We start from the raw sequence: 16809 nt of genomic DNA on the forward strand, positions 1-16809 counted from the left end.
TGTTTTTTCTTTTTTTTTTTTTTTGAGACGGAGTCTTGCTCTATCGCCCAGGCTGGAGTGCAGTGGCACGATCTTGGCTCACTGCAGCCTCCGCCTCCTAGGTTCAAGCAGTTCTCCTGTCTCAGCCTCCCGAGTAGCTGGGACTACAGGTACTCACCACAACACCTGGCTAATTTTTGCATTTTTAGTAGAGATGGGATTTCACCATATTGGTCAGGCTGGTGTAAATGCTGTTATTAAACTCTCTTTTAAAAGAGAAACTGAGGCCTAAAGAAGTTAAATAACTTACCCCAGATCATATAGCTGAAGTATCAGGGTTGAGATTTTGAACCCATTTTAGCTCCAGAATCCAGTCTGTTAACTATTACACCATACCATCTCTGAGTAGAGTCCTGACTTTTCTCAAACAGGGTCATTTGAGAACCACAGAACACAGAAAGTGATTAGAGTGACTATTTTCTTAATTCTCTCCAAGATGGCATATAGCTAGTGCTACGCATAGGAGAGTTGCTATTTCGTTAGGAGCAGTTAAGGCCCTAGAGTATTAGGGCTTAATTCTTGAGGAAATCCAGTTGAAGAAGACTAAAGGGGCCGGAGTTTATAAATTTCAGATTTGTATAGAACTATCCTGGAAATAATTTCCTATTGGTTTGTTTTGGAAACAATTTTGGATTTTGAACAAAGGACCAAACCTCATCCATCCTTTGTTCTGCAATAGAGCCTATGTCAGCAGTAATTTCTTACCAGTAACAATTGAGAAGAGCAACAGGCTGGGATGTAATAGTGGTCACTAAGTTTTGCCAAGCTGGGTTGACCTTCTCTCAACAAATCATGATGTCATCATGCCACTATGCAATTTGTAAAAGCAGTCACTGCTTTTCCCCCCTTCCTTTTCCTTTGTTTCTCCTTATTTCTCCAAAGGTTCAAAATCCCATGGGTCACTGGACACATATCCAGTTATTTAACTGTGGACCTAGATCATTCCTTTTGGTCTAGTTTAAGAGGTTACTAATAGACATTCTTCCCCTTCCAGTAACAAATTATGGAAGGCCCTGCCCTGCCTTTCCTTGACCTTATAATGGACTTGTATATAAATTTCTAGGTTGAGCCAAAATAATGTGGAGTAATTATAACAGATTTCCCTCACAGCTAATTAAAGAATACTAAATATGTATTGCTGGCACTGCCTCCCCCACATCATATGGAGACATTTGTAGGAACATAATAGCAGGTTACACAGTAATCTGTTCTTGAGCTGCTGCAGGAGTAGATATCAGTATGTATGAGGAGGAAAGGTGCTAGTGAGAGGGCAGAATGGGAAAACAATTTTTTTTTTGAATTGGAGTCTTGCTCTGTTGCCCAGGCTGGAGTGCAGAGGTGCAATCTCGGCTCACTGCAAGCTCTGCCTCCCAGGTTCACGTCATTCTCTTGCCTCAGCCTATTAATACTAATAGGGCTGGGCGCAGTGACTCATGTCTGTAATCCCAGCACTTTTAGAGGCCAAGGTGAGAGGATTGCATGAGCCCAGGAGTTTGAGACCAGCCTGGACAATATGGTGAGACCCCATCTCTTACAAAACAGTTGAAAAGTTAGCGGTGTGTGGTGGTGCATGCCTGTAGTCCCATTTACTCAGGAGATTGAGGCTGCAGTGAGCCATGTTCATGCCACTGCACTCCAGCTTGTGTGACAAAGCAAGACCCTGTTCAAAAAAAGACAACAAAAGCACACACAAAAAACCAACTAAACAAAAAACCCACAAATCTACACAAAAGTATCCTATGTATTATTTAGGGATATATATATAAAACTATTAAAAACAAGATTATACAACAAATTTATGATATGAGTGGCTGGTAGAGAGTGGGGCAGTCTTAAACAGGACTTTGGCATTATCTGTAGATGAAAGTAAACATGATAGAATGTTTATTTCTGGGTATTAGACTCACAGATTTTTGTTGTATTAGTCTTTGTACTTTTTGGTAATTTTATATTAGCTGAAAATTTTAAAAGAAAGGGGGTCAAGATTCATAGGATGAACCCCCAGAAAATAATTTGTTGATATGTTTATATGTATTTTTTCTTTTTTTACCTAACCCATCTACTTCTGTCTGTATTAGAGGAAGAAGAAATGAGGTAACTGTATTACATTAATTCATGACAGTGGTTTCTCCTAATGTGTCCTTGGCATCACACTCAGATGAAGGAATGAGGATATTTATTAGCACAGATCATGCCCTTCATTCTGACTCTTGATTTTATTTTTAATTACTAACTGCAAGCATGTCAACCCATGGGAAGCACATTTGGTTTCATAGCTATCATCATGGAGATGCTAGCATGACAGACTAGGATGTATACTAGTTTAATAACAGCATTGCACTTTTTCTCTTGTCTAACCTCTTCCCTACAGGGAATCTTTAACCAGTTTCAGTGTAGTAGTGAAAAAGTGCTTCCATCTGACACTCTCCGCAGTGCTCTGGCAAAGACTTTCCAGGATGAACAACGTTTCCAGCTGGGAATTATGGATGATGCTGCAGAGTGCTTTGTAAGTGCTGGCCTCTGGCCCTTTTTGATATGGGGTGGGGCTGCTGATGGTCTCCATCAGGGACTGGCTACTTTATGGTGGAATTTACTGTGTCGTTATCTCTACAGTTAGAACTAGGAGTTTCTCTGATTTTTCAGGGATCTAAAATGTCTTTATTATAGCAGTGTGTTATTATTTTTCCTTTAGGCTGGTGGTTTTGTGCTTGTCATCGCATAAAATATCAGCTTTCACCTTCAGAGGATCCAAGGCTCATTAAAATACAAATTGCTGGGCTGTACCCCCAGAGCTTCTGATACAGTAGGCCTAGTGGAGGGGTCTCTGAATATCTGTATCTAACAGGTTCCTAAGTAATGCTGATACTGATGCTGCTCCTCCATTTCTAAAGATAATTAATCAGGGAATAACTGAGTCCCTAGCATAAGTGTGATGTGCTAGATAGATAGCTACATTGCCCCCAGTGCCCCTCACTCTTCTGAACTCTGTGTTCTATCCGTCAGCCTTTAAAAGACTCTCTGTACATCCATTTAGAAAATTTGAGGCTGGGCACAGTGGCTCACACCTGTAATCCCAGCACTTTGGGAGGCCAAGGCAGGTGGATCTCAAGGTCTGGAGTTCAAGACCAGCCTGGCCAACATAGTGAAACCCCATCTCTACTAAAAATACAAAAATTAGCCAGGCATGGTGGTGGGTTCCCATAGTCCCAGCTACTTGGGAGGCTGAGGCAAGAGAATCACTTGAACCTGGGAGGAGGAGGTTGTAGTGAGCCTGGATTGCACCAATGCACTCCAGCCTGGGCGACACAGCGAGACTCTGTCTCAAAAAAAAAAAAAAAAAAAAAAGAAAAGAAAATTTAACAGTGATATATATCTCATCACAGGATAAAATGTGGCCCCAAATCAGAGGTGCTCCTGAGGAACTGGATCACTGATATATTACTCGTGGGAATGTAAAGTGGTATAGCTACTCTGGAAAACAGTTTGGCAGTTTCTTAAAAAGCTAGACATGTAAAGTACCATATGATCTAGCAATTACATTCCTGGACATGTATCCCACAGAAACGAAAACTTATATTAAAACAAAACCTGTTTATGAATGTTCATAGAAGTGTTATTCATAATAGTAAAAAACTGGAGGCCGGGTGCGGTGGCTCACGCCTGTAATCCCAGCACTTTGGGAGGCCGAGGCGGGCGGATCACAAGGTCAGGAGATCGAGACCACGGTGAAACCCCGTTTCTACTAAAAATACAAAAAATTAGCCGGGCGCGGTGGCGGGCGCCTGTAGTCCCAGCTACTCAGGAGGCTGAGGCAGGAGAATGGCGTGAACCCGGGAGGCGGAGCTTGCAGTGAGCCGAGATTGCGCCACTGCACTCCAGCCTGGGTGACAGAGCGAGACTCTGTCTCAAAAAAAAAAAAAAAAACTGGAAACAACCCAAATGTCCTTCAGTGAGTAGATGGCTAAACAAAAGATAGTACTTCTGTACCGTGAAGAACTATGTAGCAATACAAAGCATTAAGTATTTTTATAAAAATAAAAATAAACTATTGATTTACACAACTTGGACAGATCTCAAGGGAATTACGCTAAGTGTAAAATGCAATATCAAAAGGTTATACGCTGGCCTGGGCACGGTGGCTCACTCCTATAATCCCAGCACTTTGGAAAGCCAAGGCGGGCGGATCACTTGAGGTCAGGAGTTCGAGAACAGCCTGGTCAACATGGTGAAATGCTGTCTCTACTAAAAATACAAAACTTAGCCAGACATGGTGGTGCATACCTGTAATCCCAGCTACTCAGGAGGCTGAGGCACGAGAATCGCTTGAACCTGGGAGGTAGAGGTTGCAGTGAGCTGAGATCACTACTGCACTCCTGCCTGGGCGACAGAGCCAGACTGTGTCTCAAAAAAAAAGGTTATGTGGTATATGATCCCATTTATATAACGTTCTTGAAATAAAATGATGGAGATGAGAGAAGACATTAGTGATTTCTACAGGTTAGGGTTGGGTTTGGACAGGTAAGGCTCTAAATGGCTAGCATGAGGGAGCCTTGTGATGGAACTGGTCTATATCTTGATAAAATGGCACAGAGCTATACATACTCACACACAAATGAATGCATGTAAAACTGGTGAAATCTGAATAAAGTCTGGATTCTATCAATGTCCATTTCCTGGTATAGTTATCAAAGATGTGCCGGGCGTGGTGGCTCACACCTGTAATCCCAGCACATTGGAAGGCTGGGGCGGGCAGATCATGAAGTCAGGAGATCGAGACCATCCTGGCTAACACGGTGAAACCCCGTCTCTACTAAAAATACAAAAAGTTAACCAGGTGTGGTGGCGGGCGCCTGTAGTCCCAGCTACTTGGGAGGCTGAGGCAGAGGAATGGCATGAACCTGGGAGGCGGAGCTGGCAGTGAGCTGAGATCGAGCCACTGCACTCCAGCTGGGACGACAGAGCGAGACTCATCTCAAAAAAAAAAAAAAGCCGGGCGCGGTGGCTCAGGCCTGTAATCCCAGCACTTTGGGAGGCCGAGACGGGCGGATCACGAGGTCAGGAGATCGAGACCATCCTGGCTAATATGGTGAAACCCTGTCTCTACTAAAAATACAAAAAACTAGCCGGGCGAGGTGGTGGGCGCCTGTAGTCCCAGCTACTCGGGAGGCTGAGGCAGGAGAATGGCGTAAACCCGGGAGGCGGAGCTTGCAGTGAGCTGAGATCCGGCCACTGCACTCCAGCGTAGGCAACAAAGCGAGACTCCGTCTCAAAAAAAAAAAAAAAAAAAAAAAGAAAAACAAAGATGTTACTGTTGGAGGAAGCTGGGTGAAGGATACGGGGGATCTCCTGTACATTTTTGAAATTCGCTATGAATTTATAATTATTTTAAACTAAAAAGTTAAAAAAATCAAAATATTCCTACTTTCCAGAAAGGTTGCTGTTTCTCTGGGTAAGCTGCTTACTAATTTATGTGTTTGTCTGTTAAATATTGTTGGTGTACTGCTTTTGTTCTTTCACTGTCAGGAAAACCTCCTGATGAGAATTCACTTCCACATTGCTGATGAAACCAAAGAGGATATATGTACTGCCCAACACTGCATTTCCCATCAGAAATTTGCAATGACATTGTTTGAGCAGGTGAACTCTAGCTCCATCTTTTTTTTGACCTTTGTTCAAGAACACTTTATCCTGGGATATGGGGTGTTAAATGGGTGCCAAAACAGTTCCTGACTATGGTTGCTTGGTTTTGCCTTTTTCTCTTTGGCCCAGTGTGTTTGTACTAGCTGTGGTGCCACTTCTGATCCGCTGCCTTTCATCCAGATGGTACATTATATCTCCACCACTTCCCTTTGGTGAGTCTCACAAGATTTTCTGTTGTGCCTTTAGGCATTCCTCTAGTTGATTGGACATTTTTTTTTTTTTTTTTTTGGAGACAGAGTCTCACTCTGTCGCCCAGGCTGGAGTGCAGTGGCGTAATCTCAGCTTACTGCAACCTCTGCCTCCCGGTTTCAAGTGATTCTCCTGCCTCCACCTCCCAAGTAGCTGAGACTTCCAGCTATTTCCACAAATAGTACACACTCCGCTAATTTTTTTGTATTTTTAGTAGGATGGTGTTTCACCACGTTGGTCAGGCTTGGTCTTGAACTCCTGACCTCAAATAATCTACCTGCCTTGGCCTCCCAAAGTGCTGGGATTACAGGCGTGAGCCACGGTGCCTGGCCTATTGAACTTTAATTGAAGACATTCAAATAGTTTTATATCCTGGCCGGGCATGGTGGCTCATGCCTATAATCCTAGCACTTTGGGAGGCCCAGGTGGGCAGATCACTTGAGGCCAAGAGTTCGAGACCAGTCTGGCCAACATGACAAAACCCTGTCTCTACTAAAAATGTCAAAAATTAGCCAGGCGTGGTTGCATGTGCCTGTAATCCCAGCTATTCTGGAGGCTGAGGCATGATAATTACTTGAACCCAGGAGGCAGAGGTTTCAGTGAGCTGAGATTGAGCCCCTGCACTCCAGCCTGGGTAACAGAGCGAGACCATGTCTCAAAAAAACCACCACCACCACCACTACCACCAAAAACACAAATAGTTTTATATCCTCATTGCTGAGTCTGTGCTATATTGTAGGAATGCAGAACAGTAATTTAAAAATAACTTTTGTTCTCCTTTCCTCTCCCATCCCTCCCCATTTCTTAGGCTCAGTACTGGCAAGCAAAGTGGGAGGAGGAGTGGGGATTCTATGAGTGCCAGGTAGAGGTACTCACTGTGTTTATGGGACACTGAGCCTGGTCAGGGGCTTTGGTATAGTGGGCAGAGGAAGAAAGTCAAATGTGTGAGTTAGGAATTTACATTAATGTTTGATTTAGCAGTAACTAAGTACAAATCATCATTCCCCTTCTATTCCCCATCTCGAAGCAATCAGGCTATTTGTATGCTGGAAAGACGAGAGAAACCTTCACCAAGCATGTTTGGTGAGCTGCTGCAGAATGCCAGCACCATGGGGGATCTGCGGAACTGTCCAGTGAGTTAAATCAGAGGTGGGGCTTGGAGTGGGAAAGGGAACCGTCGATCAGTGGGATTGAGGCAAAGCCAGTGGGAAACATGTTGAACTAGCCTTGTATGTGTATTTCAGAGCAACTGTGGAGAGAGGATCAGGATTCGCCGTGTGTTGATGAATGCTCCACAGATTATCACGATTGGGCTGGTATGGGACTCAGACCACTCAGACTTAGCAGAAGATGTTATCCACAGCCTGGGAACCTGCCTTAAGCTGGGTGATGTGCGTGTTAGTTACCTTTATCTCTCACTTTGAGTTCTTGTGTCTTAGTATTGCTTAGGAGCAGTGAGCACTAGACAAACAGGTATGTCCTAGATGACAAGTATTATAATGTTTTGGACAGATAAACTTGTTTATTTGTGTACAGATACCCGTGCATGTAGGTATGTGCTCATATACCTCCTTTTATAGGTGGCAAAGGTTTTTTAAGAAGAAATGGGATGACTTGGCCTTGAAAGTCAGAGTAGGCAGAGCTTAGCTACTGATAAAAATAAATCAGTAATTCAAAGAGTTACTGTATGTTCTATTTATTGTTAGTTTATATGAGTATAGAGTAGGGAAGGGTATTCAACCATGGGAGGCAGTAAGGTCCAAAGAGGGGCATTCCTGACTAGAACTGGTATAGTAGGTGAAGAAGTTAAAAGTTGGTGACCTGAGCCCAAAAATACGAAATTCACAGTGTGGAACCAATGTCTGGGATAATCTTGTGACTGAAGAGGGCCTTTGTTACTGTTTTTTAATGTCATTAAGCCATGATTGAGAATAAATGAACTTTCTGGGATCTTATTTTAGGTTTTCTTCCCAAGGAATCTTACTTGAGTAGGCTGTGCACAATAAAATCTCCATTTTTCACCAGCGCCTACCTGTAGACCTAGCTACTCAGGAGGTTGAGGTGGGGGGATTGCTTAAGGAGTTCAAGGCTTTAGTGTGCAATGATCCTGCCTGTGACTAGCCACTACATTCTAGCCCAGGCAGCATGTCAAGACCCTGTCTCTTAAAAACAAAAACAATCATTTCTTTTTTTTTTTTTTTTTTTGAGATGAAGTCTTGCTGTGTTGCCCAGACTAGAGTGCAGTGGTGCAATCTCCGCTCACTGCAAGCTCCGCCTCCCAGGTTCATGCCATTCTCCTGCCTCAGCCTGCCCAGTAGCTGGGACTACAGGCGCGTGCCACCAAGCCCGGCTAATTTTTGTATTTTTAGTAGAGACGGGCTATCACCGTGTTAGCCAGGATGGTCTCGATCTCCTGACCTCATGATCTGCCCGCCTCAGCCTCCCAAAGTGCTGGGATTACAGGCGTGAGCCACCGCGCCTGGCATCAAAAACAATCATTTATTCTAAATTTCTGTGACTTACATATTCTGTACTGTTCTTTTTTTTTTTTTTTTTTTTTTAAACTTATCACTAACTTGAAGCTCAAGGTTTAATTTTCATGATTGTTTTTTCAACCAAATAGGTTCCTCAAGGCCAGAATCCTTTCCTTCAATTTTTTTTTTTTTTTTTTTTTTTTTTTTTTTTTTTTTTTTTTAATATGTCTCTTAGCTCTTAGGACTGTTGGGCAGCTAGGAATTGAAATGCTGATAATGAGCATGGCTGTATTGCTCTACTTAGGTTATTAACAAGAAAATATTTTTTGTGGGATCAGCTGATAAAAAAAACTTTTGGAAGTAGGCAGGTAGATAGGGTTTTGTTTTGTTTTGTTTTGTTTGTTTGTTTTTTGAGAGGGAGTCTCGCTCTGTGCCAGGCTGGAGTGCAGTGGCACGATCTCGGCTCACTGCAACCTCCACCTCCCGGTTCAAGAGATTCTCCTACCTCAACCTTCTGAGTAGCTGGGACTACGGGTGTGCGCCACCACTCCCAGCTAATTTTTGTATTCTTAGTAGAGACGTGGTTTCACCATTTTGGCCAGGATGGTCTCGATCTCTTGACCTTGTGGTCCTCCACCTCGGCCTCCCAAAGTGCTGGGATTACAGATGCGAACCACCACGCCCAGCCAGTTTTTTTTTTTTTTTTTTTTTGAGATGGGAGTCTCGCTCTGTCGTGGGGCTGGAGTGCCGTGGCACGATCTTGGCTCACTGCAAGCTCCACCTCCTGGGTTCAAGCAATTCTCGTGCCTCAGCCTTCCGAGTAGCTGGGATTACAGGCGCCCGCCACCACGCCCGGCTAATTTTTTTGTATTTTTAGTAGAGGCGGGGTTTCCCCATGTTGGTCGGGCTGGTCTCAAACTCCTGACCTCAGGTGATCTGCCCACCTTGGCTTCCCAAAGTGCCAGGATTACAGGTGTGAGCCACTGCACCTGGCCGGTTGTTGTTTTTTTTTTAATCCAACTTTCCTGGCTCCTCTTATGATAGGCCCTGATAAGAAAATTATTGAAAGATATGAAGAAAGATCATCACCATACCAGTTTACTGGCCACTATCTGTCTTGCTTTTCCTTTTTGTCTGTTTAGGTTAATTTTTTTCTTTCTTTCTTTTTCTTTTTTTGAGACGGGGTCTTGCTCTGTCATCCAGGCTGGAGTATAGTGGGACAAACAGCTCACTGTAGCACTGACTTCCTGGGCTCAAGTGATCCTCCTGCCTCAGCCTTCTGAGTAGCTGGGACTACAGGTGTGCACCACCATGCCCAGCTAATTTTTTATTTTTTGTAGAGACAGGATCTGGCTTCGTTCTCCAGGCTGATCTTGAACTGCTGGGCTCAAGTGATCCTCTTGGCTTGGCCTCCCCAAGTGCAGGGGTTACAGGCATGAGCCACCATGTCTGGTCAATTTTTTTTTTTTTTTTAAGTTAAAAGAATTATTTTTTTAGAGAGGTTTTTGATTTGCCACCCAAGTTAGAGTGGAGTATGGCACAATTATAGCTTACTGCAGCTTCAAACTCCTGGGCTCAAAGGATCCTCCCACCTCAGCCTCCTGAACAGCTAGCACTTAAGTGTGCACTTACCACACCTGGCTAATTAAAATTTTTTTTGTAAAAATAGGGTGTTTTTGTTTAGTTTAGTTTTGTTTTTTATGATGGAGTCTCACTCTGTTGCCCAGGCTGGAGTGCAGTGTCATGTTCTCGGTTCCCTGCAATCTGCCTCCCGGGTTCAAGTGATTCTCCTGCCTCAGCGTCCCAAGTAGCTGGGATTATAGACGTGCACCACCACGCCCAGCTGATTTTTGTATTTTTAGTAGAGATGGGGTTTCACTATGTTGGCCAGGCTGCCCTCAAGAGATCTGTTCGCCTCGGCCTCCTGAAGTGTAGGGATTACATGCGTGAGCCACCACGCTGGGCCTAAAGATAGGGTCTTGCTATCTAGTCTGGGCTGTTCTCGAACTCCTGTCCTCAAGTAATTCTCTTACTTTGGCCTCACAAAGTGCTAAAGTTAAGTTCTGATGATTAATCTAAACTAACAAAAATCTTAAACTGAAGGGAAGAGAAGCAAGTCAGTACCTTACTTAAGAAATGTCGATGGAGTCTGCTGAGAGATGATGTGGGAGGGTTGAATATGTGACTGTACTTTCTTTTCTCTTCTTTCCCCCCAGCTGTTTTTCAGAGTGACAGATGACCGGGCCAAGCAATCTGAACTGTACTTAGTAGGAATGATCTGTTACTATGGCAAACATTATTCTACATTCTTTTTTCAAACAAAGATTCGCAAATGGATGTATTTTGATGATGCTCATGTTAAGGAGGTAGGAATAGTCAAGCCCTTTTTGAAGTGTTTGGTGACTACAAAAAAAAAAGAATAATTATTTGTCCTTAGTGTTTCATTTTCATAATTTCGAATGGGACCTCCCCACATTTCCATAAAACGTATTATATTTATATTTTTATTTTATTTATTTATTTATTTATTTATTTATTTATTTATTTATTTTTGAGATGGAGTCTCACTCTGTCACCCAGGCTGGAGTGCAATAGCTTGGTCTCGGCTCACTGCAACCTCTGCCTCCTGGGTTCAAGCGATTCTCCTGCCTCAGCCTCCTGAGTAGCTGGGACTACACATGCATGCTACCACACCTGGCTAATTTTTGTATTTTTAGTAGAGATAGAGTTTCACTATGTTTGCCAGGCTGGTCTCGAACTCCGGACCTTGTGATTCGCCTGCCTCAACCTCCCAAAGTGCTGGAATTATAGGCATGAACCACTGTGCCTGGAGTATTTTATATTTTTATATCTGTCTGCCTGTTGAATTTATGAAGGTATCATCTTGTCTTCCCCTGAAGATGGCTAGTTCTTCGAGGATAGGAACAGTGTATCTTCTATTATATCCTCTGAATCCCCTCACCAGGCATTCAGCAGTTTTGTATTTATAGGTGACAAAGTATTTTATTTTATTTTTTGAGATAGGGTCTTCTCACTCTATTACCCAGGCTGGAGTGCAGTGGCATGATAATGGCTCACTGCAGCCTTTATCTTCCAGGTTCAAGCAATCCTCTCACCTTAGTCTCCTGAGTAGTGGCAACTACAGGTGTGTGGTCACCACACTCAGCTAGTTAAAATTTTTTGTTTGTTTTAGAGATGTTATCCAGGCTGGTCTGGAACTCCTGGGCTCAAGTGATCCTCCCTCCTCAGCCTGCCAAAGTGTTGGGATTACAGGCGTGAGCCACAGTGCTTGGCCCAAAGTATTTTTTTGAAAGTATAATCTCCTTTTTTTTTTTTTTTTCTAGAAAATAGTTTTTCTTCAGTCCTGAGGAGTCAGCTCCTTATGTGGGCTTTGGTGGAGTTCATGGGTCAGCACTCGAAGGTCTAAATCTGGGTGGGGATGTTAGCACCTTTTGGGCTTGGGGAGATTGATTACTGATTACCTTGCTATGAATGGCACAATTCACATAGTAATGTAGCTTTACATACAGCTTAGGAAGCACGTAGGCATCAAATAAATTTACTTCAGAAATGTCTTTGACAGCTGCAGCCTTTACTATGTTTTGAATGAGAAACTTTTTTTTTTTTTTAGACAGGGTCTTGCGCTGTCACCCAGGTTGGGGTGCAGGGGCATGATCTCGGCTCACTGCAACCTTTGCCTCCCCGGCTCAAGTGATTCTTGTGCCTCAGCCTCCCAAGTAGCTGGGCTTATGGGCGTGCACCATCACGCCTGGCTGATTTTTGTATTTTTAATAGAGAAGGAGTTTCTCCACGTTGGCCAGGCTGGTCTCTAACTCCTGACATTAAGTGATCCACCTGCCTCGGCCTCCCAAAGTGCTGGGATTACAGATGTGAGCCACCGTGCCTGGCCTTGAATGAGAAACTTCTTAATAGCCTTGTCCTTGGGCATGCATCCGGCACAGTTCATGCAGTGAATGGGCTGCACATAGCTGCAGCCCTTTTTTGGCATGCCATGTTCTTTCTTTTCTTTGTCTTCTTGGAAACTAGGACTCCAGAGAGGAATGGTTGTTTGTTGTTATTTGTTTTTTTAATGTGTGTGTTGATTGGTTTGAGTAGGAACACTCTAATGCCTCAAATGAGGTTATAAGGTTAATACAAAGTTCAGAATTTCAGATCTTGGAGTTACCAGTGGGTACTACTTTGTGTCAGGGCTGCTGTAAATTATTCTTTGTTATCTTCCTGAAGTGCCCCATCACAGAGTAACATGTGTTTTGGGATAGTTATAAGTCATGTAGGGTTATAATGACAAAGCAGGAAAGTTGATACTGTCTAAACTACAGAGTTTGCGATTGAAGTGGCTTATGTGATCTGCATGAGTTAGGAAGCTGCTTGTGATAAGGTTAGCAGATAAGGAGATAAGGTGTGACTAATCTACACCAATCCACAGACTTTAAGCAGTGTCTTCCACAAATAGTAAAGTGTTTGTCAAATTCCCTTATTCTTTTCTTTGTCTCTTTTTGTATTATTGTAATTTGGGGCAATTTATATAAATTCTTTTAGATTTAGGGTTTTTATTTGAAAATACCCTTACAAAGTAGTAACTATGATTATATTAATATGTGAAGAGCATATAAATGTTTTAATTAAAATAATAACTCAGTTATAAGTTTACTGGACATCTATTATTAACATACCACTATGCTAGTTGTCCAACCCCAAGAGCGGCACATTATCTAAGAAATGTGACTGGTTCAAGCTTAAGATGGGGTGAGTTTGAGGACTGGGTTGAATTGATTCCGTGGCTGTTCTCTTACACTTTTCCACTGTGGTAACAGAGCTGAATCCAGCACAGGGCTAAGGCCGAGAGGTTCAGTTGTCTATTCTAAGCAGTTTGACATTTTATATCCTGCCATTTGCAAACTCTGAAACTGAATGTCATTTGTTCTAAGGCAGTCTGTGAGAGAGTTTCTGTCTGCTCTTCAGCTTCATGAAAGTGATTTTAATATTTGGGAGAAAACTAAGGAAATGCAGATTTCTAGTGAGGGCTTTAATCTGATGTCTGTGAAAAGAAATTGGTCACCAAGGCAGCTGAAGTTCCCTCACATAGCATATCCACCTTTGATAACTTTTATTCCTATTTTACAACTGAGTTGATGGTTCACATAAATAAAAGTAATTTTATTCATTCTTTTATTCTTCTATAGGATTTCAGTGCTTTCTAAAAGGACTTAGCAAAGGAAAAAAAAAATTTAATAAAAAAAGTGTTAGGTCTGAGATCTTTTTTGCTGCCTTTTTACCCAATTCTTGTCTTTTCATCTCTTTTATTTTCTTTAGAAATATAGAACAGGAAGATATGTTGTGAATTGTGGATATGAAGTATAATTGTCCTGTTCTTTTGGTTGTTTCTGGTTCAGATTGGGCCCAAATGGAAGGATGTGGTGACCAAATGCATCAAGGGGCATTATCAGCCCCTGCTGCTGCTTTATGCAGATCCCCAGGGTACCCCAGTATCCACCCAGGACCTGCCTCCCCAAGCTGAGTTCCATTCATACAGCAGGACATGCTACGACAGTGAAGATTCAGGTGAGCAGCCTGGCTCTTTACCTCTCTTCTCTTCTCACCCCATGTGATCAAACAGTTGGGACTCATACTTAATTATGTCCTTAGCACGTAACCTAGCTTGGAGAAAGAGGATCCATTAGAGGTAAGAAAGAAGTGCCAATCTGTGCTGAAGCCTAACTTGTGCCAGCCTTTATTTCCTTCAGTTGTCAAAAGAGTGTTGAGGATGGCTGATTTTTATAAGCAATTTTAACAGTGACTTAATTGAGTTGTTTTATTTGAGCCACTATAAGGCTAGTTATTTTGTTTGGCATGAGATATTTTTGTTTTAAAATTGCAAATGTGTAGCTGGGCAGGGTGATGCATGCCTGTTATCCTAGCTATTTGGGAGGCTGAGGTGGGAGGATCACTTGAACCTGGAGTTTGAGCCTAGCCTGGGCAAAATAGCAAGACTCTGTCTTGGCGGGGGGCGGGGGAGGAATTCCATGTCCAGTAATGATATTTGTCTGCTTATGAATCACTTTTTCACTTCTAAGTTAATTGTTTAGAACTTAAGTAATGACTTTCTGTAAAAACAATTTTCAGCTTGATGGCTAAAGTTCTAGGGTAGCCCACAGAATCTTATAATATATTTGAGGTATAACCTAATAGTTTTGGCTTGATTTCTGAAAAGGAAGAAGAAATATTATTTTACTCTTCTAGATCTGGTACTGGCCCTTAATATAATTTTGAAAGAGAAGATGCTTGACTTTGACATCTTTCTTTCTCCCCTTTGTACCTCCCTCCTGCTTGGTACCTGGTGCTTTCTTCCACCTCTCATACCCCACCCAGACCTGTTCTACCTCTTTTCCCTTCAATCAAATACCCATTTGTCCTATTATACTTATCTCAGCTATCTATTCAGAGGGAAGCAGTCTGATTGAACTAATTTATACTAATGTATTTCATATAAGTAACAGCCCCAATAATTTCTCAGAGACATTAAAAATGCATCTAATATCCATTCAGAAATTTTAAGTGACGTTCTTGGGAGTATAGGAGAAAGATTATGGGATAGGAGAACAACTGACTATGTATGACAGGTTGTCCTGGGACTTTCCATCTAAATATATCCTACTTTTCACAACTTTTTCATTACTTCAGTTTTTTCCCTGATAGACTTTGTAAAACCCTCACAGGTTTTCACAGTGGCAGGCAAAGTGAGGGCTTCAGCAAGGTAGGGACAGGGATGGGAGGAATTTTACATGTGTCTGGGTGATCTGGAAGTTGGGTGTTGTGAAGAATGGCTCGATGGTATAGCATATCCTTCTCACACTTGTGTCTAGGAAGTTCTTGCCTTATGGAGCTTTGTTGTGTCCATCTCTTTTCCTTCTCTCTGTTACTGTTCTGTTTCCTCACTTTTTGCATATGTGTTTCCTCCTTCCCTCAGGGAGGGAGCCCTCCATCTCAAGTGACACTCGAACAGATTCCTCAACGGAGAGCTATCCCTACAAACATTCCCACCATGAGTCTGTGGTCAGTCACTTCTCTTCTGATTCTCAGGGGACAGTCATCTATAATGTGGAGAATGATTCCATGTCTCAGAGCAGTCGGGACACAGGTAGGGACTTACACAGAGGGTCCTGCTTGCCTGAATCAATTCCTGCATAGATCTCCTAAGAAAAAGAAACTGGGAGGCCGGGCGTGGTGGCTCACGTCTGTAATCCCAGCACTTTGGGAGGCCAAGGCGGGCGGATCACGAGGTAAGGAGATCGAGACCATCCTGGCTAACACACAGTGAAACCCCGTCTCTGGCTGGGCACGGTGGCTCACGCCTGTAATCCCAGCACTTTGGGAGGCCGAGGCAGGCGGATCACGAGGTCAGGAGATCGAGACCATCCTGGCTAACATGGTGAAACCCCGTCTCTACTAAAAATACAAAAAAATTAGCTGGCCGTGGTGGTGGGCGCCTGTAGTCCCAGCTACTCAGGAGGCTGAGGCAGGAGAATGGTGTGAACCTGGGAGGTGGAGCCTGCAGTGAGTGGAGATCACACCACTGCACTCCAGCCCGGGCAACAGAGTGAGACTCCCTGTCAAAAAAAAAAAAAAAAAAAAGAAACCCCGTCTTTACTAAAAATACAGAAAAAAAATTAGTTGGGCATGGTGGCAGGCACCTGTAGTCCCAGCTACTCAGGAGGCTGAGGCAAGAGAATGGCGTGAACCCAGGAGGCGAAGCTTGCAGTGAGCTGGGATCACGCCACTGCACTCCAGGCTGGGCGACAGAGTGAGACTCAAAAAAGAAGAAAAAGAAACTGGGGCAAGTCAGAAATGTTTGTTATGCAAAGGCAGAATGGCACAGAATTTGGGCAATTGAATGGGATACAAAGAAGCAACACAGTTTTGAATGAACCACGATGCTCCATTGCACATACTCCTGTCAATAGCAGCATGTCAATAAAGATTGTAATGTGATTATTGACGTGATTATTCTCAAGTCTGCCTTTCTCCTCCTATCCTCTTGATTCCCATGGTATCCCATTAAGCCCCTGTGATCTTGCATATCATCATGTTCTCATGCCAGGCTTTGTCCTAAGTGAAGAGCTTTGATAGAAGGGGCCTATTTATGGGATTGGTGAGGGACAACTGCATGTCAGCTTGCTAAGCTTCCTGAAGGATAGAGAAGCAAAAGAATGAAAGATAATCTATTTGTTATTGTGAGTTCCATGCGGAGAATATTCTTGCATTGTTTTGTTTATCTGTAGGAGAGTATACCCATGTCAGAGGAAGAAGTCAATACAGGCAAGAACAGTGAATGACTGCTGAGATGAAAAGTTTATTCTGGGAGATAGAATACCTAAGGCATAGAACA

The 16809-nt window shown here is 43.0% G+C and overlaps 1 protein-coding gene across 50 annotated transcripts in view; it reads left to right on the forward strand.

The window, feature by feature from the left end:
• USP54 (ubiquitin specific peptidase 54) overlaps positions 1–16809 on the forward strand; it is a 117931-nt gene that overhangs the window by 69358 nt on the left and 31764 nt on the right. For 30 of the 50 annotated variants that reach the window (XR_012417779.1, XR_012417780.1, XR_012417783.1 and 27 more), the window contains 8 exons: positions 2411–2545; positions 5563–5676; positions 5809–5891; positions 6956–7061; positions 7173–7319; positions 10619–10768; positions 13817–13985; positions 15391–15561. Coding sequence is in view for 39 of the 50 variants with exons in the window: in XM_074001767.1 (XP_073857868.1) it covers positions 2411–2545; positions 5563–5676; positions 5809–5891; positions 6956–7061; positions 7173–7319; positions 10619–10768; positions 13817–13985; positions 15391–15561 (1075 nt within the window). In the remaining 11 variants the exon portion in view is untranslated. The remainder of the gene's footprint in view (positions 1–2410; positions 2546–5562; positions 5677–5808; positions 5892–6955; positions 7062–7172; positions 7320–10618; positions 10769–13816; positions 13986–15390; positions 15562–16809) is intronic. The other 20 variants (XR_012417786.1, XM_074001769.1, XM_074001783.1 and 17 more) reach the window with 2 other exon arrangements.

This window comes from Macaca fascicularis, chromosome 9, assembly GCF_037993035.2.
Source record: "Macaca fascicularis isolate 582-1 chromosome 9, T2T-MFA8v1.1".
NCBI classification, from domain to species: Eukaryota; Metazoa; Chordata; class Mammalia; order Primates; family Cercopithecidae; genus Macaca; species Macaca fascicularis.